Consider the following 18,863-nt stretch of genomic DNA (forward strand, 5'->3'; position numbering starts at 1 on the left):
AAATGCTATGAAAAGACAAGCTTACCTGTATTTCTTGGAGCTGCAGCTTCTTCTTTCCTCAGATACTCTGGTATCCTCTCAGGTGTGTAGCTGAGGCTTTTCTGAAGCCACCAAGACTGAGGGCATTAGAGTATGTGCCTGAAGACTAGTCCCCTGAATCCTCTGACATAACTCACTAACCACAGCTGCTTTACTTACTTTCCACGCCTACAGTAGCTGGAGAGAGCCCACAAAACAAGTTACACTAATTTCACGTACGTAGGTCTGGTCTAAGCAAAGGAAAAGCATACCATTAAAAGTATATGCAAGATAGTGAACTAAATGGAGTGGCCAGCTGATGGCGCTCTCCCATTGCTGCCCTGTTATTTCGGCAGAGCGATACTCTTTGGGCCTTTGCAACAGCACAAATCTATTTCACTATTTGCAAAGGACCTGACTAAGATGGCCTGTGGGGCTGCTGTTCTGCTGCTGCTGCTCACGATTTAAAAAGAGAAGAGAAAAGAACACAAGAAAAGAAATTGACTGCTCTGTTTCTACCGCAATCCAGAACTCTCCTATGCCCCTTTCTTCTTACAAGAGCCCTGGACACAAAAATAAATATAATGAATAAATGAACACAACGCAGAGATTTTACACCAGCAATTTGGGAGAGGGACAGCTACAGGACACTGACAGTTTGGGTTACATATATACTGTGATTGTTACAAAATTGTGGTGATGGTAGGAAGGGTTTAAAGAGGTGTTTGACACGTGTCAATGTAAGAGAGGTGAGGTAAGGTTGAGTTGAACTAGACATTTTCCCACGTCTGACACTCCAATAACACTCCAGTTTGTTTTAAAGGTGGATAGGGAGAAACTAAGATTTCCTAAACCCAGATTCTGTTCATACTGTAGTGTTCGCCTATCAAGCATAACATTTACTAATTCGAATGTGTAGAATAAAACAAATTCTGCACATTTGCCAACCAAATTAAATTTACTACAATGAGCATACAAAATATTAAGGCCACCTTCATAAACTAAAGTTGTGCCCCTTTTTGCACAATCTGTCTCAGTTGACATAAGGCCTAAAAATCCTTAAAAATCTTTCTTTTATCCTGTCCCGTAGCCTCCAGCTACATCTCTCCTTAAAGCAAAGTTCATTTAATAGGTGAATTAGAGGTGAAATAAGAGATATTAGCAGAATTCCCACACTCCTGGAAAAGTGTCACGGCCATGGAAGTGTCTCCATCTCACTCTGTGTCTTCTGTGTCTTCATCTCCCTAGTCTCTCCCTCTGCTTTCAGCTTCCCTGTTTGCCCGCCAGAGGTCGCTGGTGTGTTCTCCAGCCAGTGTCATTATCTCAGCTGCATCTTGTCTCCTCACCACCCAGCTGTGTTATATTGTCATTAGTGCTAGGCTATTTAAGTTCCCTTGCCTGTTTTGTCAGTGCTTCAGTGTAGGTTATGCTTTGACCTACTGTTTGTTTGTTACCACTCTAGCTTCCAGGCATTTGTTCAGTTGAAGGTTTTTCTTGAGTTTCTTTGTCCTATGTCTGAAGATCTCCAGTAAGCCTCACTTGAGTTATTCAGCTATCCCTGCCTCCTGTGTGTTTTCTGCACTTGGGTCCTCTCTTCCTGCCCTTTGTCACAGGAAAGCTGGAAAACGATTTAAGGGATTTAATAATTGTACTTTCCAGGCCTGGAGACGTTATGAAAATGATAAAGGGAGAAACGATTTGGAAATGTCATGAAATTTTATTTGTGAAATTAATGATTTTTTTTTTCTTGAATACTGTCAAATGTGACAAAAAGCTTTGGCTGGCTCCAAAACAGTCCTAATATTGTTAGTTTCTGATTGTTTTTGGTTGATAGAGTTAAAACAATAATATAGTCGTAGATTTTAAAGTGAAAAACAAACTAATGCTTAAAGTTAGTGTAGTAGTTGATGGTTACTACACTATGGCCCCTTTTTTGGAATTTCATCGGTAGAAAGGGGGTCCCACTAAACACTGCATAGTACCGCATAATATAGCATAGTACAGCATAATACCACATAGTACTGCATAGGGGTGTCACGATTCTCCAAATCCACGATTCGATTTGACTTTCGATTTTAAGGTCACGATTTGATTCGATTTTCGATTTAAACATTTCTTTTTTCAGCACTGACGACTACGCCATTGTTAGACTATCAAGTCTTGATTTGTAAAGATCAACAGATCATTGGTTTTATGCCCTGACAACTGTCATTTACATTTTCAAAGTCTTCTTTAAAAAGATGGTATCAAGTGTGATATAACTGCCATTTTTTTTTTGGAATGTACCACACTAAGGCCATATGGTCAGGTCAGGCCAAGTTTTTCCATTTAAAAAAAACACAACTTTCCCTTTAATTTGGTACCAAATACATGGCAAGGCGATTCAGCGTGTCTCCTCACTTCAGTGTCAACATTCACAGTATGACAACAAAACAAATCCTTCCTATCTTGGCTAATGATAAGCTTTCAAAATACATACAAAACCTCCAGCGCTTCAGCTCACACAGTAATAAGATCAGACAATAATAGTCGCCAAACAAATATGGAAAAAGTCGCCAAACTTATATGGATAAAAGTCGCTGCAACCCGGTCAGTCCTCCTACCGACTCTTCGGCGCACTGCCTCCCGTTAAACAGCATCCGTCTCTGGCGGTGAGAACCAGGTAGGTCCCGCTGTTTAGTGAAGGTGATCTTGTGTCTTGTTTTATCGAGCAAGAACAAGCGATTTCAATCAAAAGACTTCAACTCACAATGTCTTCGTAAATTTCCACTACATACGGCGGGTCAGGTCAGGTTCTGTCTCACAGCACAATCTGACAGCTTCCAGAAGGTTTTAAAAGCGTGACGCTTAGCCGGCAAAGCCATTTTTAGATCTAACGTTACCGGTGGAGGATGACTAAACCCGGGGAAAATCAAACGTCTCAGTGTCACCAGATATACAGTATTTTCCGGTTCCGGTTCATCGATGACAACTTGAAGTATATAAAACAAAGCTAATAACTTGATTTTCAGTTTTTGGTACATTTTAAACGATTTAAAAATGACGGGCGGTCTTGGGCGCTATAGTGAAATATAGAACGGGCGCTCTCTAGCAGCTACGCTGTGTCGTCATTGAAATGTTTTTTTTTTTTCTTCAGACACGTGCAAGTAGGCAGGGGTGGAGAGAAAAAAAAATACTGGGAGAATCGCGAACCTGCTTGTGATTTCGAAGGTTGAAATCGAATGCTCATTTCGATCGATTTTCAATTTAGAATCGAAATCGTGACACCCCTAGTACTGCATAATACTGCATACTACCACATAGTATCACATAGTATCGCATAATATTGCATAGCACTGCATAGTACTACTGCACAATACCACAAAATAGTAGGCAGTGTTGCGGTTCTGCAGACAACCCAAACTCCACTCCCTCCACCTTTGCTCCACCCTTTGCCTCACTTTGGCTGCTCCAGCTCCAAAAAATTGTCAACAATGGCAGCGACCATAAAACACAATCGCTAGGCTACAAAATGGCCTTTCAGAAGCCAATGGGTGACGTCACACTCACTAGATCCATCTTTTTTTACAGTCTATGGTTTTAATGCCAAGATAAGTTGTTGTTCAGTTATTACACTTAACTTTCCTCTTGCATGTAAGTCCTGGAAAAATAAATCTGTGGTACTTTGTGTTAGTTTGAGTTAGTTCATTTGTTTGTTTTGGGGTTGTTCGGTGTCATTTGAGGTAGTTTGTGGTATGCTTTGAGGTTGTTTTGGGTCTAGCAGAATCTTACATCAGTCAGTCTCAGATCCTCTGAGACATTGCAATTAGTGTTTTGTGATGTACAATGAAATTATTCAGTGATAAATATAATCACGGTCAAAGTCAGGGTCAAGTTTAAATTTATTTAAGTCTAAATATTAATATTAATTCAGAATTTTGGAGATGTTAAGAGTGCACAAATGCACCATTTCTGTGATGCAAGTGAAGTGGGTTACAGTGTCGTTACTTACTTGAAACTGTCTAACATGAAAGATGATGTTCATGTAGCTTTTGTGATGGGAAAGGCAAGAGTTGCACCTCTGAAACAAATGACAATCCCTAGAATGGAGCTTACCGCAGCTATGCTTGCTGTTCGAATAAATAGGATGTTGGAAACAGAACTACAGATCCGGCTCGAGAAGCCAGTCTTTTGGACTGATAACACTGCTGTTCTGAAATACATTAAGAACAAAACTCAAACGTTTGTAGCAAACAGAGTGAGTGCTATAAAGGAAGCAAGTTATTAATCACAATGGAAATATGTGAACACAAAGCTAAATCCTGCAGACTACGCTTCACAAGGTTTAACAGGCGACAACTTCCTGCAATGCAAGACTTGGATTCAAGGTCCATCCTTAAAACAGCCGGAAGAAGACTGGCCTACCTTACCAGAACTGGATTCATTCACAACGGATGACCCTGAAGTGAAAAAAGAAAAGGTTACAATGAACACGACTCTTTTGTGTAAGCCAAGTTCAACAAGCAAGCTTATGCATCACTTTTCATCCTGGAAAAACCTACAAACCGCAGTTGCATGGTTTCTAAAACTGAGAAGCCTTTTGCTGGAATTGTCTTTGAAAAGAAAAGAGATTATGACTATCCAGGCACAAAAAATGGACAGAGACAAGCAGAACAAGTCTGTTGAACGTGAAATGAAAATGTTTATCAAAACAAGAAGTGCCTCATTGCTCAGTGTTGATGATTTAAAGAGAGCAGAAACTGCTATCATTCAGTTCTGTCAAAAGGAAGCATTCACAGATGAGCTGAAAATACTTCAAGATAACCAAGATGTTAAGCGAACCAGCTTATTGTACAAGTTGGACCCAGTGTATCAAGATGGAATCTTAAGAATTGGTGGAAGAATAAGCAAAATGGCAATGCCACACGTCTTCTCGCCGAGTTTCCGGACCTCACGTAGCCCACCTTCTCGTCATCCACCGCCAAGCACGGGGTGGAACACCACATCGCCACCACTGGCCCCCCGGTCTACGCCTGGGCCCGGTGCCTCGACCCAGCCAAGCTCGCCATCGCCAGGACGGAGTTCGAGACTATGGAGCGCCTCGGCATCATTCGCCGCTCCAACAGCCCGTGGGCTTCACCCCTCCACATCGCCCCGAAGCCCAATGGCGGGTGGCATCCGTGCGGCGATTACCGCCGTCTCAACAACGTGTCAACGCCGGACCGCTACCCGGTTCCGCACATCCAGGACTTTTCCGCCCACCTGGCGGGGAAAGTCATCTTTTCCAAAGTGGACCTCGTTCGTGGATACCACCAGGTGCCCATCCACCCGCTGAACGTCCCCAAAACGGCGGTGATCACCCCATTCGGACTGTTCGAGTTCCTGCGCATGCCGTTCGGCTTTAAGAACGCCGCACAGACCTTCCAGCGCCTCATGGACTCGGTGCTACGGGACCTGCCTTTCCTTTTCGTCTATCTGGACGACATCCTCGTTGCCAGCACCTCCAAAAACACCTGTCCTACCTTCGGACTCTCTTCAAGCGGCTCAGCCAGCACGGGCTGATCGTCAACCCAGCCAAGTGCCAGTTCGGGCTGACCACCATCGACTTCCTTGGTCACCGCATCACCAAAGACGGGGCAGTCACCCTCCCGTCGAAGGTGGACGCCGTCACGAATTTCTCGCGCCCGCTCACGATCAAGTCCCTGCAGGAGTTCCTCGGCATGGTGAACTTTTACCACCGCTTTATCCCCCAAGCTGCTCGATTCATGCGACCCCTGTACGAGGCTCTGAAAGGCAAGGCCCCCAAACACGTGGTGGACTGGTCCGTGGAGAGGGACAAGGCGTTTACGGACGCTAAGACTGCTCTTGCTAACGCCGCAATGCTGGCGCACCCGTCTCCCACGGCCCCGATCGCCATCACCACGGACGCTTCGGATTATGCCGTCGGCGCGGTGCACAAGCAGTGGGTGGGCGGTGCCTGGCAACCGCTCGCTTTCTTCAGCCGCAAGTGAACGGAAGTACAGCACCTTCGACCGGGAGCTCCTCTGCCTCTTCCTCGCCATTCGACTCGATTTCCGTTTCCTGCTGGAGGGCCGCCAGTTCCCGGCGTTTGTGGACCACAAACCGCTGACGTTCGCCATGGCCGAACCGTGGTCCGCCCGCCAACAGCGGCAGCTCTCCTACATTTCGGAGTTCACCACGGACATACGGCATGTCGCTGGCAAAGCCAACCTCGTCGCTGACTGCCTCTCCTGGGCCATCGTGGGGGCCGTTCACTTGGGACTTGACTACGCTCGCATGGCAGCTGATCAGGCCGCCGACCCAGACGTGCAGGCTTACAGGACGGCTGTCACAGGGCTGCAGCTGGAGGACGTTGTTTTCGACGACGCCGGCACCACACTCCTGTGCAACGTCTCCTTGGGTCAGCCCCGGCCCGTCGTTCCCTCTGGGTGGAGACAGCATGTGTTCGACGCCGTCCATGGCCTCTCCCACCCGGGCAAAAAGCCATCTATAAAGCTGGTGGCGGCCAGGTTCGTCTGGCACGGGCTCAAAAAAGACGTGAGACTGGGCTGGCACCTGCATGGAGTGCCAGTGCTCTAAAGTGCACCGCCACACCAAAGCCCCCCTGCCGCAGTTCCCGGTGCCTGAAAGGAGGTTCGACCACGTCAACGTGGACCTGGTGGGCCCCCTTCCCCCCTACCACGGTTTCACTTACCTCCTTACCATGGTGGACAGGACCACTCGATCGCTGGAAGCCGTCCCGCTGTCGTCGACAACGTCCACCGAGGTGGCCCGGGTGTTCATCGGGTCCTGGGTCGCCCGGTTCGGCACCCCATCTGACCTCTCCTCTGACCGAGGCCCACAGTTTACATCCAAGCTCTGGAATGCAGTCGCAGAGGGCCTGGGGGTGAAGCTCCACCGCACCACCACGTACCACCCACAGGCCAACGGGTTGTGCGAGCGGTTTCATCGCTCCATGAAGGCCGCTCTTCAGGCCAGCCTCAAGGACAGCAGCTGGGTCGACAGGCTCCCGTGGGTCATGCTGGGCCTCAGGACCACCCCTAAAGAGGACCTTCAGTCCTCATCTGCCGAACTGGTTTACGGCCAGCCGCTGCGGGTCCCGGGGGTTTTCGTCCCTAACACCACGGCTCCCTGGTCTGCAGCCCGCCAATGGGCCACGCTCCGGGACAACGCCAGTGTTTTCGCACCGGTCCCCACTTCGCATCACAGCCCACGGTCTCACGTCCCCACAAGTCTGCAGTCGGCAAGGTACGTTTTCATCCGCCACGACGCCCACCGTGGGCCCCTGCAACCTCCCTACGACGGCCCGTTCCGCGTCCTGGAGGCCGGGGACAAGCACTTCGTGGTGGACGTCGGCAGCAAGCCGGAGCACGTTTCTGTGGACCGCCTCAAACCAGCTCACCTGGACTTGGACCAACCCGTTGGCCTGGCCGTTGGCCTGGCGCCCCCCCCCCCAGCGTTTTTACCTTTTCAACATCTGGAAATTGCGACACATGCTTTTATTTCCTCACGCCTTGATTACTGTAAATCACTGTACTCAGGTCTTGGTCACCAAAACATTTCCAGATTACAACTAGTTCAAAATGCCACAGCCAGACTTTTGAACAATACCAGGAAAAGGGATCACATTACTCCTATTTTATCCTCTCTTCACTGGCTGTAGAATTCAGGATTGATTTTAAAATTTTATTAATCACTTTTAAAGCTCTCTAAGGGCTAGCTTCTTCTTATATATCTGACCTTTTAACTCCATATGAGCCAAGATGCAGCCAAAGATCATCTGGCTCGGCTCTTTTGGTTGTTACACAGTCTAGGTTGAAAACAAAGGGAGATCATGCTTTCTCCATTAGGGCCCCTAGACTGTGGAATGGCCTGCCTGAAAAGATAAGGTTAGCAAATTCAGTGTCTTAATCACTCTTTTAGACCCACTTCTTTCAGCTTGCTTTTATGTGAACTTTTATTTTTTATTTTATTATACTTATTTTCAGTTTGTATCTTAAACTATTTTGAGTCACTGGTTTTTACCCTACTGTTGTCTTACCTTGTATGCATTTATCAATTAATTTTATTCTTGTCTTCTTTTAGCTGTAAAGCACTTTGTAACTGTGTTTTGAAAAGTGCCCTTAGTATTTGGTCAAGTTAGTTGAGGATGTACTGAAAAATGAATGTAAATACATTTTTAAAAGAATGTAGTTTTATTGTTTGTACTGTATAATACCATTGCAAACATATACAACATACTTGTTCTGAACGTATTATGCGTTTAAAAATACCACACCCACCAAAAAAGGAATAGTTCACCCAAAAATGAAAATTCAATCATGATCTACTCACCCCCATGCCAGTAGAAAATCGGGTAAAGTTTGTTAGTTCATAAAACAGTCCCGGAGATCCCCATAAGAAATACAATGCAGCTTTCCCCAAAACAACTGCAGTTGCCGGAGACCTGTCTTCAGACTTCAATAAATAACAGAAAATAACCACAAAATGGCTCCATGCAGCTCTCCCAGGATCATCCAAGTCTCTTGAAGCCAACAGATCCCAAAGTGAATTGAAAAGACCGACATTTACACCATTATTTAGCTGAAATCGCCACTCTAGCTGTTATTTCAAAATATGTCACCTTTGCACCCCGGCCTCGATAGGTAAGACTAGCTCGAATTAGCAGAAACAAGACTTCCGGTTTGGCCATTTAGCCTTCAAAATAAAGGCGTGAGATTTGAAAATAGGTAGAAATACTGTTTTAAACCAATTACTTTGTATTTAATCATCAAATTCAAAAAGTCGGTCTTTTCAAGTCACTTTGGGATCTTTTCAAGTCACTTTGGGATCTGTTGGCTTCAAGAGACTTGGATTATCCTGGGAGAGCTGCATGGAGCCATTTTGTGGTTATTTTCTGTTATTTTTTGAAGTCTGAAGACAGGTCTCCGGCAACTGCAGTTGTTTTGGAGAAAGCTGCATTGTACTTCTTCTGGGGATCTCCGGGACTGTTTCATGGACTAACAAACTTTACCCGATTTTCTACTGGCATGGGGGTGAGTAGATAATGACTGAATTTTCATTTTTGGGTGAACTATTCCTTTAAGCTACCAAACCCACGTTGAAAACTAACTAAAACTACACTGAAATTGAAATAAAATGTAAAACTATATACAAACAAAAACAAATAAAAAAAATCACAAACTATAATAGCCCTGGTCTTGACGTGTTGATTTGTCAAGTTTACTGGTAGGATGGAATCTGTGACAAATGTGTTTACTTTCTCTCTTTGTGCAGCAGGTCTTGTTGGCACACACAGTGAATTGTGAATTATCAGCAAACAGCTAGTCTGTATTGCATCTCAGTGTCAGCGTTTCAGATTCTGCCTCTGCTTGACCCACTGCTCATCTTGTCTCCTCTGAACAGCCTTTCATCTACCAAGTTGTGTATCTGGTGTTTTACCAAGAGTCTTGTCACTGTCCTTACGCCAGGGAGGACAAATGTGACAAAAGTATAATTTTTTTTCTTTGTCGAGCAGGTGTTATTGGTACATACACTCAGTTAGTTTCCATTTGAGGGTCAGTGTTATGTAGGACAGAGGCCCAAGCCTGGTCTGATGGGACATCTGGCAGGACCCATCCCTGGGGAACCGCAGCACCATCAGGATGATCCACAGCAACCAGAAAAACATCCCACTCTCTCCTGACAGGAAACACAGGTTTCCACTACTATGTGAATATTGACTTGACAGCATATTCAGCTAAATTAACAAAATTGAAAATTGTTATGGCATTTCATTATTGACAACCAAGATTTAACCACCCAATAAGTTGTCCTATTAACAACAATAACAAAGTATACATTTTCTGTAAGGGTCAACATTCACAAACTTGCAGCTCTTCCAAGATGCATGAATCAAAAGTGAACTGAAAACTATGAAACAATTCAGCTACATTTGGAGAACAAAAGACAAAGCTTAATGTGGAAAGGTTTGTAACATTAAAGCTGCCTTTTGTTCTCCAAGAGTAGCTGATAATTTATATTTTTAGGGTCAACACAATCACTGTACATAATCAATTTTAATGTAAAGCACTGTAATTAGGTTTTGAGCAAGCGCTGTGCAAATAAAATGATTCTTATTCTTCTTATTATTAAGAATTAAGTAACAGAGGGGACACAAACCTTATTTGTACTAAAGCAGGTAGTGAGTGCTCTCCCTGGGTGAAGTATTCCTTAAAGGGCTGTAACTGGGGATCAGCAGGCATCTCATCTAAGAAAAGACGGGGAAAATAAATTGTCACTTTAAGAAAAGACAATACTCTTATGTCAATCATTTCTCCATTGCAAATCACTACAGTTAGATGAAAACAATACATTTTTCTCTGAATTAATTACGCTATTCTTAAAATAATCAAACTATGGAAGTGAAGCAACGGCCAAATTTGATGGCAGTTACCTCCAAAGAGCATTGTGTCCATGTCTTGTTTTCTCTGCAGGTGTCTCTCCCTCTCCTTCTTACGCCGTTTCTCCAGGTCTTTTCTCCGCTCCTCTTCCTGCTCTCCTTCCAACATGACCATCAGTGCTTTCTCCTCTGCCGAGTACACTGCTGTCCTTTTCCTCATCACAGCCCTCAGTTCCTCCAATCGGCTGATAAACACCTGGTCACATTCTTGGTCAGGGAAGATACCTGGTACACAGTGTTCCAAATTTACTTTTTGGCTCACCTGCCAAAGGCTGGTAAACTAAAAAATATTATCTTTCAAAATATATTTTTTTTCATAGTAGTATGAAAAGTTTGTGCACAGAAGCAGCTACTGTGGATTAAGTTTATAATTCATCATGAAGTGCCATATACCCATATACCATATACCTGCCACATAAGAATAACATGAAGTTTCAACTAACGTTAGGCTAGTTTACCATCCAGGAAGTTTAGACTTTACCAGTTTGTGTAGAGCAACATTACTGGCAGCCAATCAGGAGCCTACAGAGCCATTATTTTGCTTTGATTCAAGTTTGCCACACCTCCCAGTGTGGCAGTACTAATTTATCCACCAAAGACACATTTTAACAACATTTGCAGGGTTGCCAACTCTCACGCATTTGGCATGAGACTCACACTTTCGGCTCTCACGCTCCCCAAACGAATGTCACAGCAGTTTAAAATACAGCAAGCATGTAAAATATAACATTTAAAATATAGTAAGACTCAGTCTGAGCAAACTGAGTAGGCTATTCTAAACACACCGGCTAGCACAATATATTTTCCCTACATGTCATGATGAGATCATTTTGGCTCATAGACAGTATGGACAGACTGTGGATTGGCTCATTTTCTCCCGTAATACTGCTGTGTGTTGTTTTCTGTGTGCGCAGACAAGTTCTCCAGATGGAGTTAGGACGATTCCAAGTCTTCCAATTCCTATTTCCAATTCCTCAAAACTACTGGTCATCAACAAAAATATCTTAATTGTAATATAGGTACTAACAAATTTTGTAATTTCTTTTTTTCTTTCCTTTTATTGTCAAAAAGCAGCCTAACTATCCAAACAGGCAGTATCTGTATAGTCTACCCCCGCCTATTTACTCAAAATGGTTTAGTCCTGTGCTTGCAAGTAGTTGGTTGGGTAATGATTCGATTCAAGTTTGAGCTAGAACTTGAGCTATTTGGTCTTCACAACTTCCGGGCAACGTCCTGTGTGCCTACACATTAAAGGATAAGGCTGGTGTTTTTTTAATGCATTTCTTACTTACGTCAACGAATCCAATGAAAATAACAAAATCAGCAATGAATTTGTTTTGCCAACAAGTCTCGTCCATGTAGCCGAGGCCCAATAAAGCCATGTCCCAGCAGCCATATAACTCCATTGTATTAAAAAAACGATTAAAAACATGTCAAAGAGCCATGGCGTTGCTCTGGGCAGCATATTTCATCATCACGATGCACCGGGCCGGCCGACTTTTTCCTCAAACAACTTAATAAGCCGACCGTAAACACGTTTTCGATCTCAGGAAAGTAGTTCCGTAGCACCGAAAAGAATTTGTTTCCATTTGAATTTGATTTGGTAATAACTACAGTAGCCTGACTTTTCATGGTAACGTTAGCGATTTTTAGAATTGAAACTTTGTCTTTGTGAGCTGTATTTTTTAGCTTACAATTGGAGCCAATGACTTCCGGTTTGAAGACTAAAAAGGGTATGTGGGAAGTCGGAAAGTAACGGGAGTAGAGCAAACATATTGTTGATTTTGTTATTTTCATAGGATTTGTTGACGATAAGAAATGTATTTAAAAAGAGCAGCCGCATCTTTTAAGTGTTGTACTCGTTTTAGGCCAGTAGAGGGCAAGATATCCTATTTAATTATATTTATTACTGTTAATTGTTTCTATTTCATTATATTTTATGTACTACTTCTCCAAAGAGCAGGTTTGAAAGTGCGATGTCTTTGTTAAGGTACATGGCAATCATTCAGTCGTTTAATGAGCTCTGATGGAAACTTGAAGTGGGAAGAGCTACTACGTACCACTACTGACTCGGTATGTTTCGAGCTTGAGAATGATTAGTTCAAAATGATTTGTTCGTTCTTTTTGGCCCAGCACTAGTAGTTGGGAGATTTTCTAGGGACCAGAGTGAAGACAGATGGTGCGTTTCATTAGTCGTTTTAACCTGCCCTCGTTGACTTCCCCTTGGCACTTCCCCTCGGGGGAATCCCCGCCGCCATCTTAAGTGACGTTCCATTACTCTGATAACTCAAGTGAACTTTCTGAGATTGACCTTTCAAGGGCAGAGGGAGCGAGTCAACAACGATGTACACTTCACAAGCGCATCTTACCCACGATGCATTGTGACCGTCCGTCATTTCCGGTGCACGAACAAGTGATATATATAAATGTAAGTAAACAAACAATATTTAGAGGATTTATACTTGTTTTTGAAATTAACTCATCTGCAATATTGTATTACTCATTATTACTCAATATTAATTATTAGGCCTGCTTAAGGGCTAGTGTGTTCTGTTTCAAATATTCTGCTCCCCCTCGGACCCCGCCCCCCTGCTCTGCAAGTGGCCACTCGTGTTACGTACGGTGCTACGTATTACCAAGTGCCGAGCGGAAGTGAAGGAGGGCCTGTTAAATGACTAATGAAACGCAGGGACTCAGTGTGACATGTGTCTTCCTAAAGCTAAAATAAAGTCAGGATTTCATAAACGTAAAGAGAGAAAGATAAGCGAGGAGAGAGAAACAAGAGGGCGACATTATCTTAAATTTTTTTTCACAAATAAACGTGGGTTTATCAACTGTGGTGCAAATTAAACTGTTAGCCAATTCCATAGGGTACTGAAACAGAGTTGATGGCCTACATAATATCTTCCCATATATTATCTGAGTGTTCACATTTTGCACTTTTAACTGAAATTTAGTCAACACAAGCCAATTTTTGGCAAGCTGCTCATATTAAATCAGATGTCCCCTGGTATCAGGCCCAGCAGATTCAGATTCAGCACCCTGTCACCCCATGACACCCAGTGAACCTGTCTGACTGAAGGAGCAGGTGAGCAGCATTGTGTTGAATGGCTGCAGTTCTACTACTATCACACAACAGAAATCCTGTTGGGGGGGGCTTACCTCTCTCTGTCTATTTCAAATATCAAACATAACTCAGGTAACTTATAAGTAACAGTTCCCCAGATCTTAACTTAGCAACTCTCTTATCCAGCTGTTCTCTAGGTGAATTGTTACAATAAATAATATAATAATGTGCCTCTCTTGAAATCACACAATACTCTCTTGTTTGACAATAAGCATTAGTAATGTATTATCCTACATATCAACCATAGATCCACCTAACACACCTAACAGACACCCTGGTGAGGAAGGCACGGCAGCGTCTGTACCACCTCAGACAACTGAGGAAATTCAGAGTCTCTCTGGGGATCCTAAAGACCTTCTACTCTGGTGCTGTAGAAAGCATCCTGACAGGGAGCGTTACCGCCTGGTATGGTAACTGCTCCTCTCAGGACCGTCGAGCTCTGCAGAGGGTGGTGCGATCGGCTGAGCGTACCGTTGGGACTACACTTCCCTCTCTGCAGAACTTCTACATCAGGAGATTTTATATTTGCACACCATTGCTATTTCTATTTCTGTCGTAGCTACTTACTCTTACTTACTTGTCTTTTATTGTATTTCTTATATATTTTTTACTATTCAAATTTTATATTTTCTATATCTTCATCTTTCTTTAAAAAATGCTATTTCTATATTTGTCTATTTGTATATTTTGTTTTATTTAGATTAGATTTATTACATTTTGACTTTAATTTTTAGCACAGCCTTGAGGGTTTTATGCCACACTGCATTTCACTGCACATTTGGATGAGCATGTGACAAAGTCTGAATCTTGAATCTTGAATCACAAAGGCTCAGACTACGTGACCAAATACTCTACTCACCAGATGACTGTATGCTGTTTTGGTTGACTTATTTAATTTTAGGATGTCTTCAGTCTTTTGAGAGCTTGATTGCATTTTGTTTGGTTAAACGGCGTCTTAGTGTTGCAACTGCCAACACTAAGATGCGTTAAGGGTTTTGAAAACTCAGTATAAAGAAATGCTTGTAACCAATTGTGAAAAACTATGAAAATGCCATCTTCCTCTTATAAAAACATGGCCATAAATGTAAAGCCGAATATCCATGGCTTGTCATTATGCGAGAGAATTAATACATGTCATTGTTATAGTGCTACAGATACTTACTGATGTTTAAAATGTAGAGTAAAAACAATGTTCATAATGTAAACTGTAATGTAAACTGTAATAATAATGTTTGGTTAATACTGGCACACCACCAAAACACACATTCAATAATTACTATTGACTAATTTTTGTCTATTGTCAGAACCCATTTTGAGGGATGCAACCAGTGCAGGTTTGGCAGTTGGCACAAAAGGTGAGGGGCTTATTGGCAGAGACTAGACTCGGGTGTTACCTCACATATCACTCACATATCACTCACATATCACTCACATATCACTCACATATCACTCACATATCACTCACATATCACTCACATATCACTGCACCTGGAAGCATCCAAACTCCAAAGGGAGGCTTAAAACCCCAAAGGGAGAGAAACGCTGGAATTTTCTGCTAAAATTTCTGCTGCAAATGAACCATGTACACACAGCAATATTGACATTTTTATCAGGATTGTCATGTTCCATTTTACTATGCATTAATTGTCTGAACAAATATTCAGTGTACAGTATAACTAATTTCTTGATGGCACACCAGCTCCCATGAGGTTGAAAAAGGTCTATTGCTGGCTAATAATAATTCTCACCTTTCCTGGATGCTGCATCCTTTCTCAGTTTGCGTAGTTTCTCCAGAGACCTGAGGACATCCTGCATTCTTTTTACATCCGCCTGCTTCTTCCGCACTTCGCAGAGCACAGAGTCGGCAGCCAGCTTCAGCTCATGTTCCTGGTGGATATAAAAGTTCTTGGTAACATTACATTCAAACACAGAATTAAAGACAAAATCTGTCATCAATTTTCTTGAAATCCTCCAATAACCTTCTGTATAGAATACGTACTCTAGACTAAATAAAGAGCATGTTAAATGAAATAGTGTAACAGTATTGTGCCAAATTTACTCACCATCTTCTTCTCCTCTACTTGCTGAATCTGTTTAGTCCTCCATTTATCTATTTCTGCCTCTTTTTCAGCAAATAGTCCCTCCATATCTTTATCCTCCATTTGTACTAGTTTCCTTCTCCGTTGCCGGGCTCTCCTCTTAGAAATACAAGACAGTTTATCTTTCAAGCCATCTAAACATTCAGAGTCGTTGAGGACTTTCAGTTTCTCTTGCAGCTCTCTTTTCACTTTCAAAGCAGTTACATAAGAGTCTGTCCAAACACTCTCATTCTCCAAGTTGTGTCTTAGTATGTCACATGCAAGTGACAGCTTTAAGACAAGTTGAACAGCACCATAGAGAGTGTCTCCTATGTGAGGAACAGATATCCTATGTGGCTGCTGTGACTCTGGACTTTTGGAGGCACTGCCTCTGCTTTGTAAGAAACGCTTGACCAACTGTTCATCTTTTCTCCTCTGCACAGCCTTTTCATCCACGGGTTGTGTGTCTGGTGTTTTGCCAAGACTTTGGTCACTGTCCTTAACCAGAGGAGGAAAGGATGGGTAGTTGAGAAGAGGTCCACCGTGTCTCTCAGACAAATCTTGGTATTCGTGCCGCTGTATAAAACCTGAGTCTAGATCACTGATTGGTTGATAATCATACTGACTACTTTGGGGACCAGAGATAAAGTTTGCCGCAGAATGCTTAAGATTTTTTGGGATATCTGCAGCCCCAGTGCTATTGTATGTAGTCACTGGTCCAACCTTTGTGTTGGGGTGAACTGTGTCCACAGTGGGAGGGAACTGGCTGGTTGGACAGCTGAAGGGAGGTGGTGGTACGGAAGGATCAAATGCATATCCGTATGCCAAACGAGGCCTTCCATAACTCTTTAATCCGGGTGAAGATGGTGGGAAATGGCATCTGAATCCGTAACAACTGTCATATCCTGGTGAAGTTGTCCACCGAGAAGCATCAGGGTTATTTTGCTGTGGATCCTGAGCCGTATTGCTTACCATGTTAGCTGTAAACATCCCCTGTGAACTGTGCGGCGGTCTGCTAGCGGAGTACAGCGTGTCCAGATAGCCGCCATTATAGAGAAGCGGTTGCTGCTTTTCTGAGGGAGAAAATTGAAATGTGTTGTCCATTATTTCCAAGGGTAACTAGTAAACTGGATCAAAGGAAAAGTCTCGTCTTTAGATAATGCTACATGGACGCCATATTTCTATGACGACTACTTCTTCTTCTTCTTCTTCTTGTCTTTTAATGGCGGTTAGCAACCAACGTCATAGGCGCGTTACCGCCACCTTCTGCTTCGGAGTGCGGACCAGAGACTACATGTGCCACTTGATAAATTCATTATTGTCTTCATGGTAAACTCCTGAATTCCCACCTCTCTGAATCCTTCTTTCATTTGTTGCTTTTCCTGTTCATATTTCCCACACTACTGCATAATGACATGTTCTACACTCTCTTCAGCTTGACAGTGATTGCACAGACTATTTGGATGCTTGAGTGTCTTATTTAGGTTGGAATGACCCAGCCTTATTGTGATATTAATGATTTCCTCTTTCCTGCACCGGCCTACATTTCTAAATGATTCATTAACCTTGTCTTGAAAATTATACAACAATCTTCCTCTTAATTCACTGTCCCACTCTTGCCATTTATCCACTGCTTTCCTCCAAATCATTCCTTTAACTTCTGATTTACTTAATGTTATATCTAACTCAATTGATTCTTTTTGCAGGGCTTGTTTTGCTAATGAATCAACCTCTTCATTTCCCTTCAGACCCTACGTGAGGGAACCCACATGAATCGAATGGACATACCTTGCTGTATGTCTGGAATGAATCTGCAACACCTTGAAAACAATATCTTGACGGCTAGACTTGAAGAATCTCAGGCTCCTGAGAACTGAAACTGAATCAGAGCATATTGAAACATTCCCTGGTTTAACCTCTTCGATCCACTGCAGTGCCAAAAGCACTGCTAACATCTCCACCGAGTAAACTCCCAGAATCTGACGTACGTTTCACTAATTCAGTTTTCCTGTCAGGAACCACCAACGCAGCCCCGCTGTCACCTGATGTTCTGGCTCCTTGGATCCATCTGTATATACCTGCAGGAACTGAGAATAATGTTCTTTAACATGATTTGAAAAAGCTGTTACCAGATCTACTTCACCTCTCTCAGTCCTCTTAAGTTCCAACAGGTACATCAGTCAGTGGAGTTGCTAGCAGCCACGGCTCAACATCTGGGATGACTACTGTTGGGCTTAACCTCACATTGAGACCACCCATCTCCTCAGCATAGTGGTTTCCAACCCACCCAAAACTTAATTTTTGCCCTCTTGTCTGTTCTCAGCATACCTGCAAAACCGCTTTTGTAGGATGATGATCCCCATGCCCCTAAATATTGGCCCAGTAGTTCGTCATTAGCTGTTTTCTTCTTCTTCTCTGCTGCTATGACTTGCAGGGCTGGAATAGGTGTTGTTTTCACTGCTCCACAGCACATTCTCAGAGCTTGAGCCTGAATCTTATTGAGCTTATCAAGCAGTGTTTTTGAAGCTGACCCATAAGCCACACTACCATAGTCAAATACAGACCGGATTAATGCTATATATATATATATTGTTTTTAAAGATGAGACGTTTGCACCCCACTCCACCCCATTTAGACATCTCATTATTACTTTCTGACATTTCCCTACTACCTTGTTGATATGAACTCCCCATGTCAGCTTTGAATCAAAGCAAAAACCCAAGAATCTAAACACCTTCACCCTCTCCAATTCTCTTCCATACATTAGACTCATGGTGGGGAGTGGTTTTTTTTCCTGTAGATCAGTGTATGGGTTTTCTCAACTGAAAATTTGAAACCCCAAATCATAAGCCCATTGCTCAACCGTATTAATTGCTTCCTGGATCCTAGCATTTATATGCAGAATATTCCTATACCTTTTCCACAATGCTCCTTACATGACGTCATTGGCACCGGATAAAGTGACGACAGACCGGTACCCTCCAGGTCACATGACGGGCCGAAGCCGAGGTCAGGGCAGAGCGTCAATGAGGTTTTATATTACGGAGCATTCCGTAATAATACAGCGTATAAATCATAGGGTATAAAAGCTGTTAACACATGATGACGGAAAAAGTCGTTGGCGATACACAGCGGTTTCGCCACCCTATTGTAACTAATACTTAAGTAAGAAAGAACAGGATCACGCATAGTTTACTGG

The 18,863-nt window shown here is 43.1% G+C and overlaps 1 protein-coding gene across 1 annotated transcript; it reads right to left on the reverse strand.

Annotated features, from left to right (window-relative positions):
• Positions 1-8,213: 8,213 nt before the first annotated feature.
• Positions 8,214-16,868, reverse strand: pdcd7 (programmed cell death 7). Its single transcript, XM_071922929.2, has 5 exons — positions 15,650-16,868; positions 15,335-15,473; positions 10,454-10,684; positions 10,180-10,267; positions 8,214-9,699 (listed from the first exon to the last, which is right to left on the reverse strand). Exons 1-5 carry the CDS (start codon positions 16,766-16,768, stop codon positions 9,555-9,557), a joined length of 1,722 nt encoding a protein of 573 aa, XP_071779030.2. The 5' UTR covers positions 16,769-16,868; the 3' UTR covers positions 8,214-9,554.
• Positions 16,869-18,863: the final 1,995 nt, after the last annotated feature.

Source organism: Centroberyx gerrardi, chromosome 1 (genome assembly GCF_048128805.1).
Source record: "Centroberyx gerrardi isolate f3 chromosome 1, fCenGer3.hap1.cur.20231027, whole genome shotgun sequence".
Lineage (NCBI taxonomy): Eukaryota > Metazoa > Chordata > Actinopteri > Beryciformes > Berycidae > Centroberyx > Centroberyx gerrardi.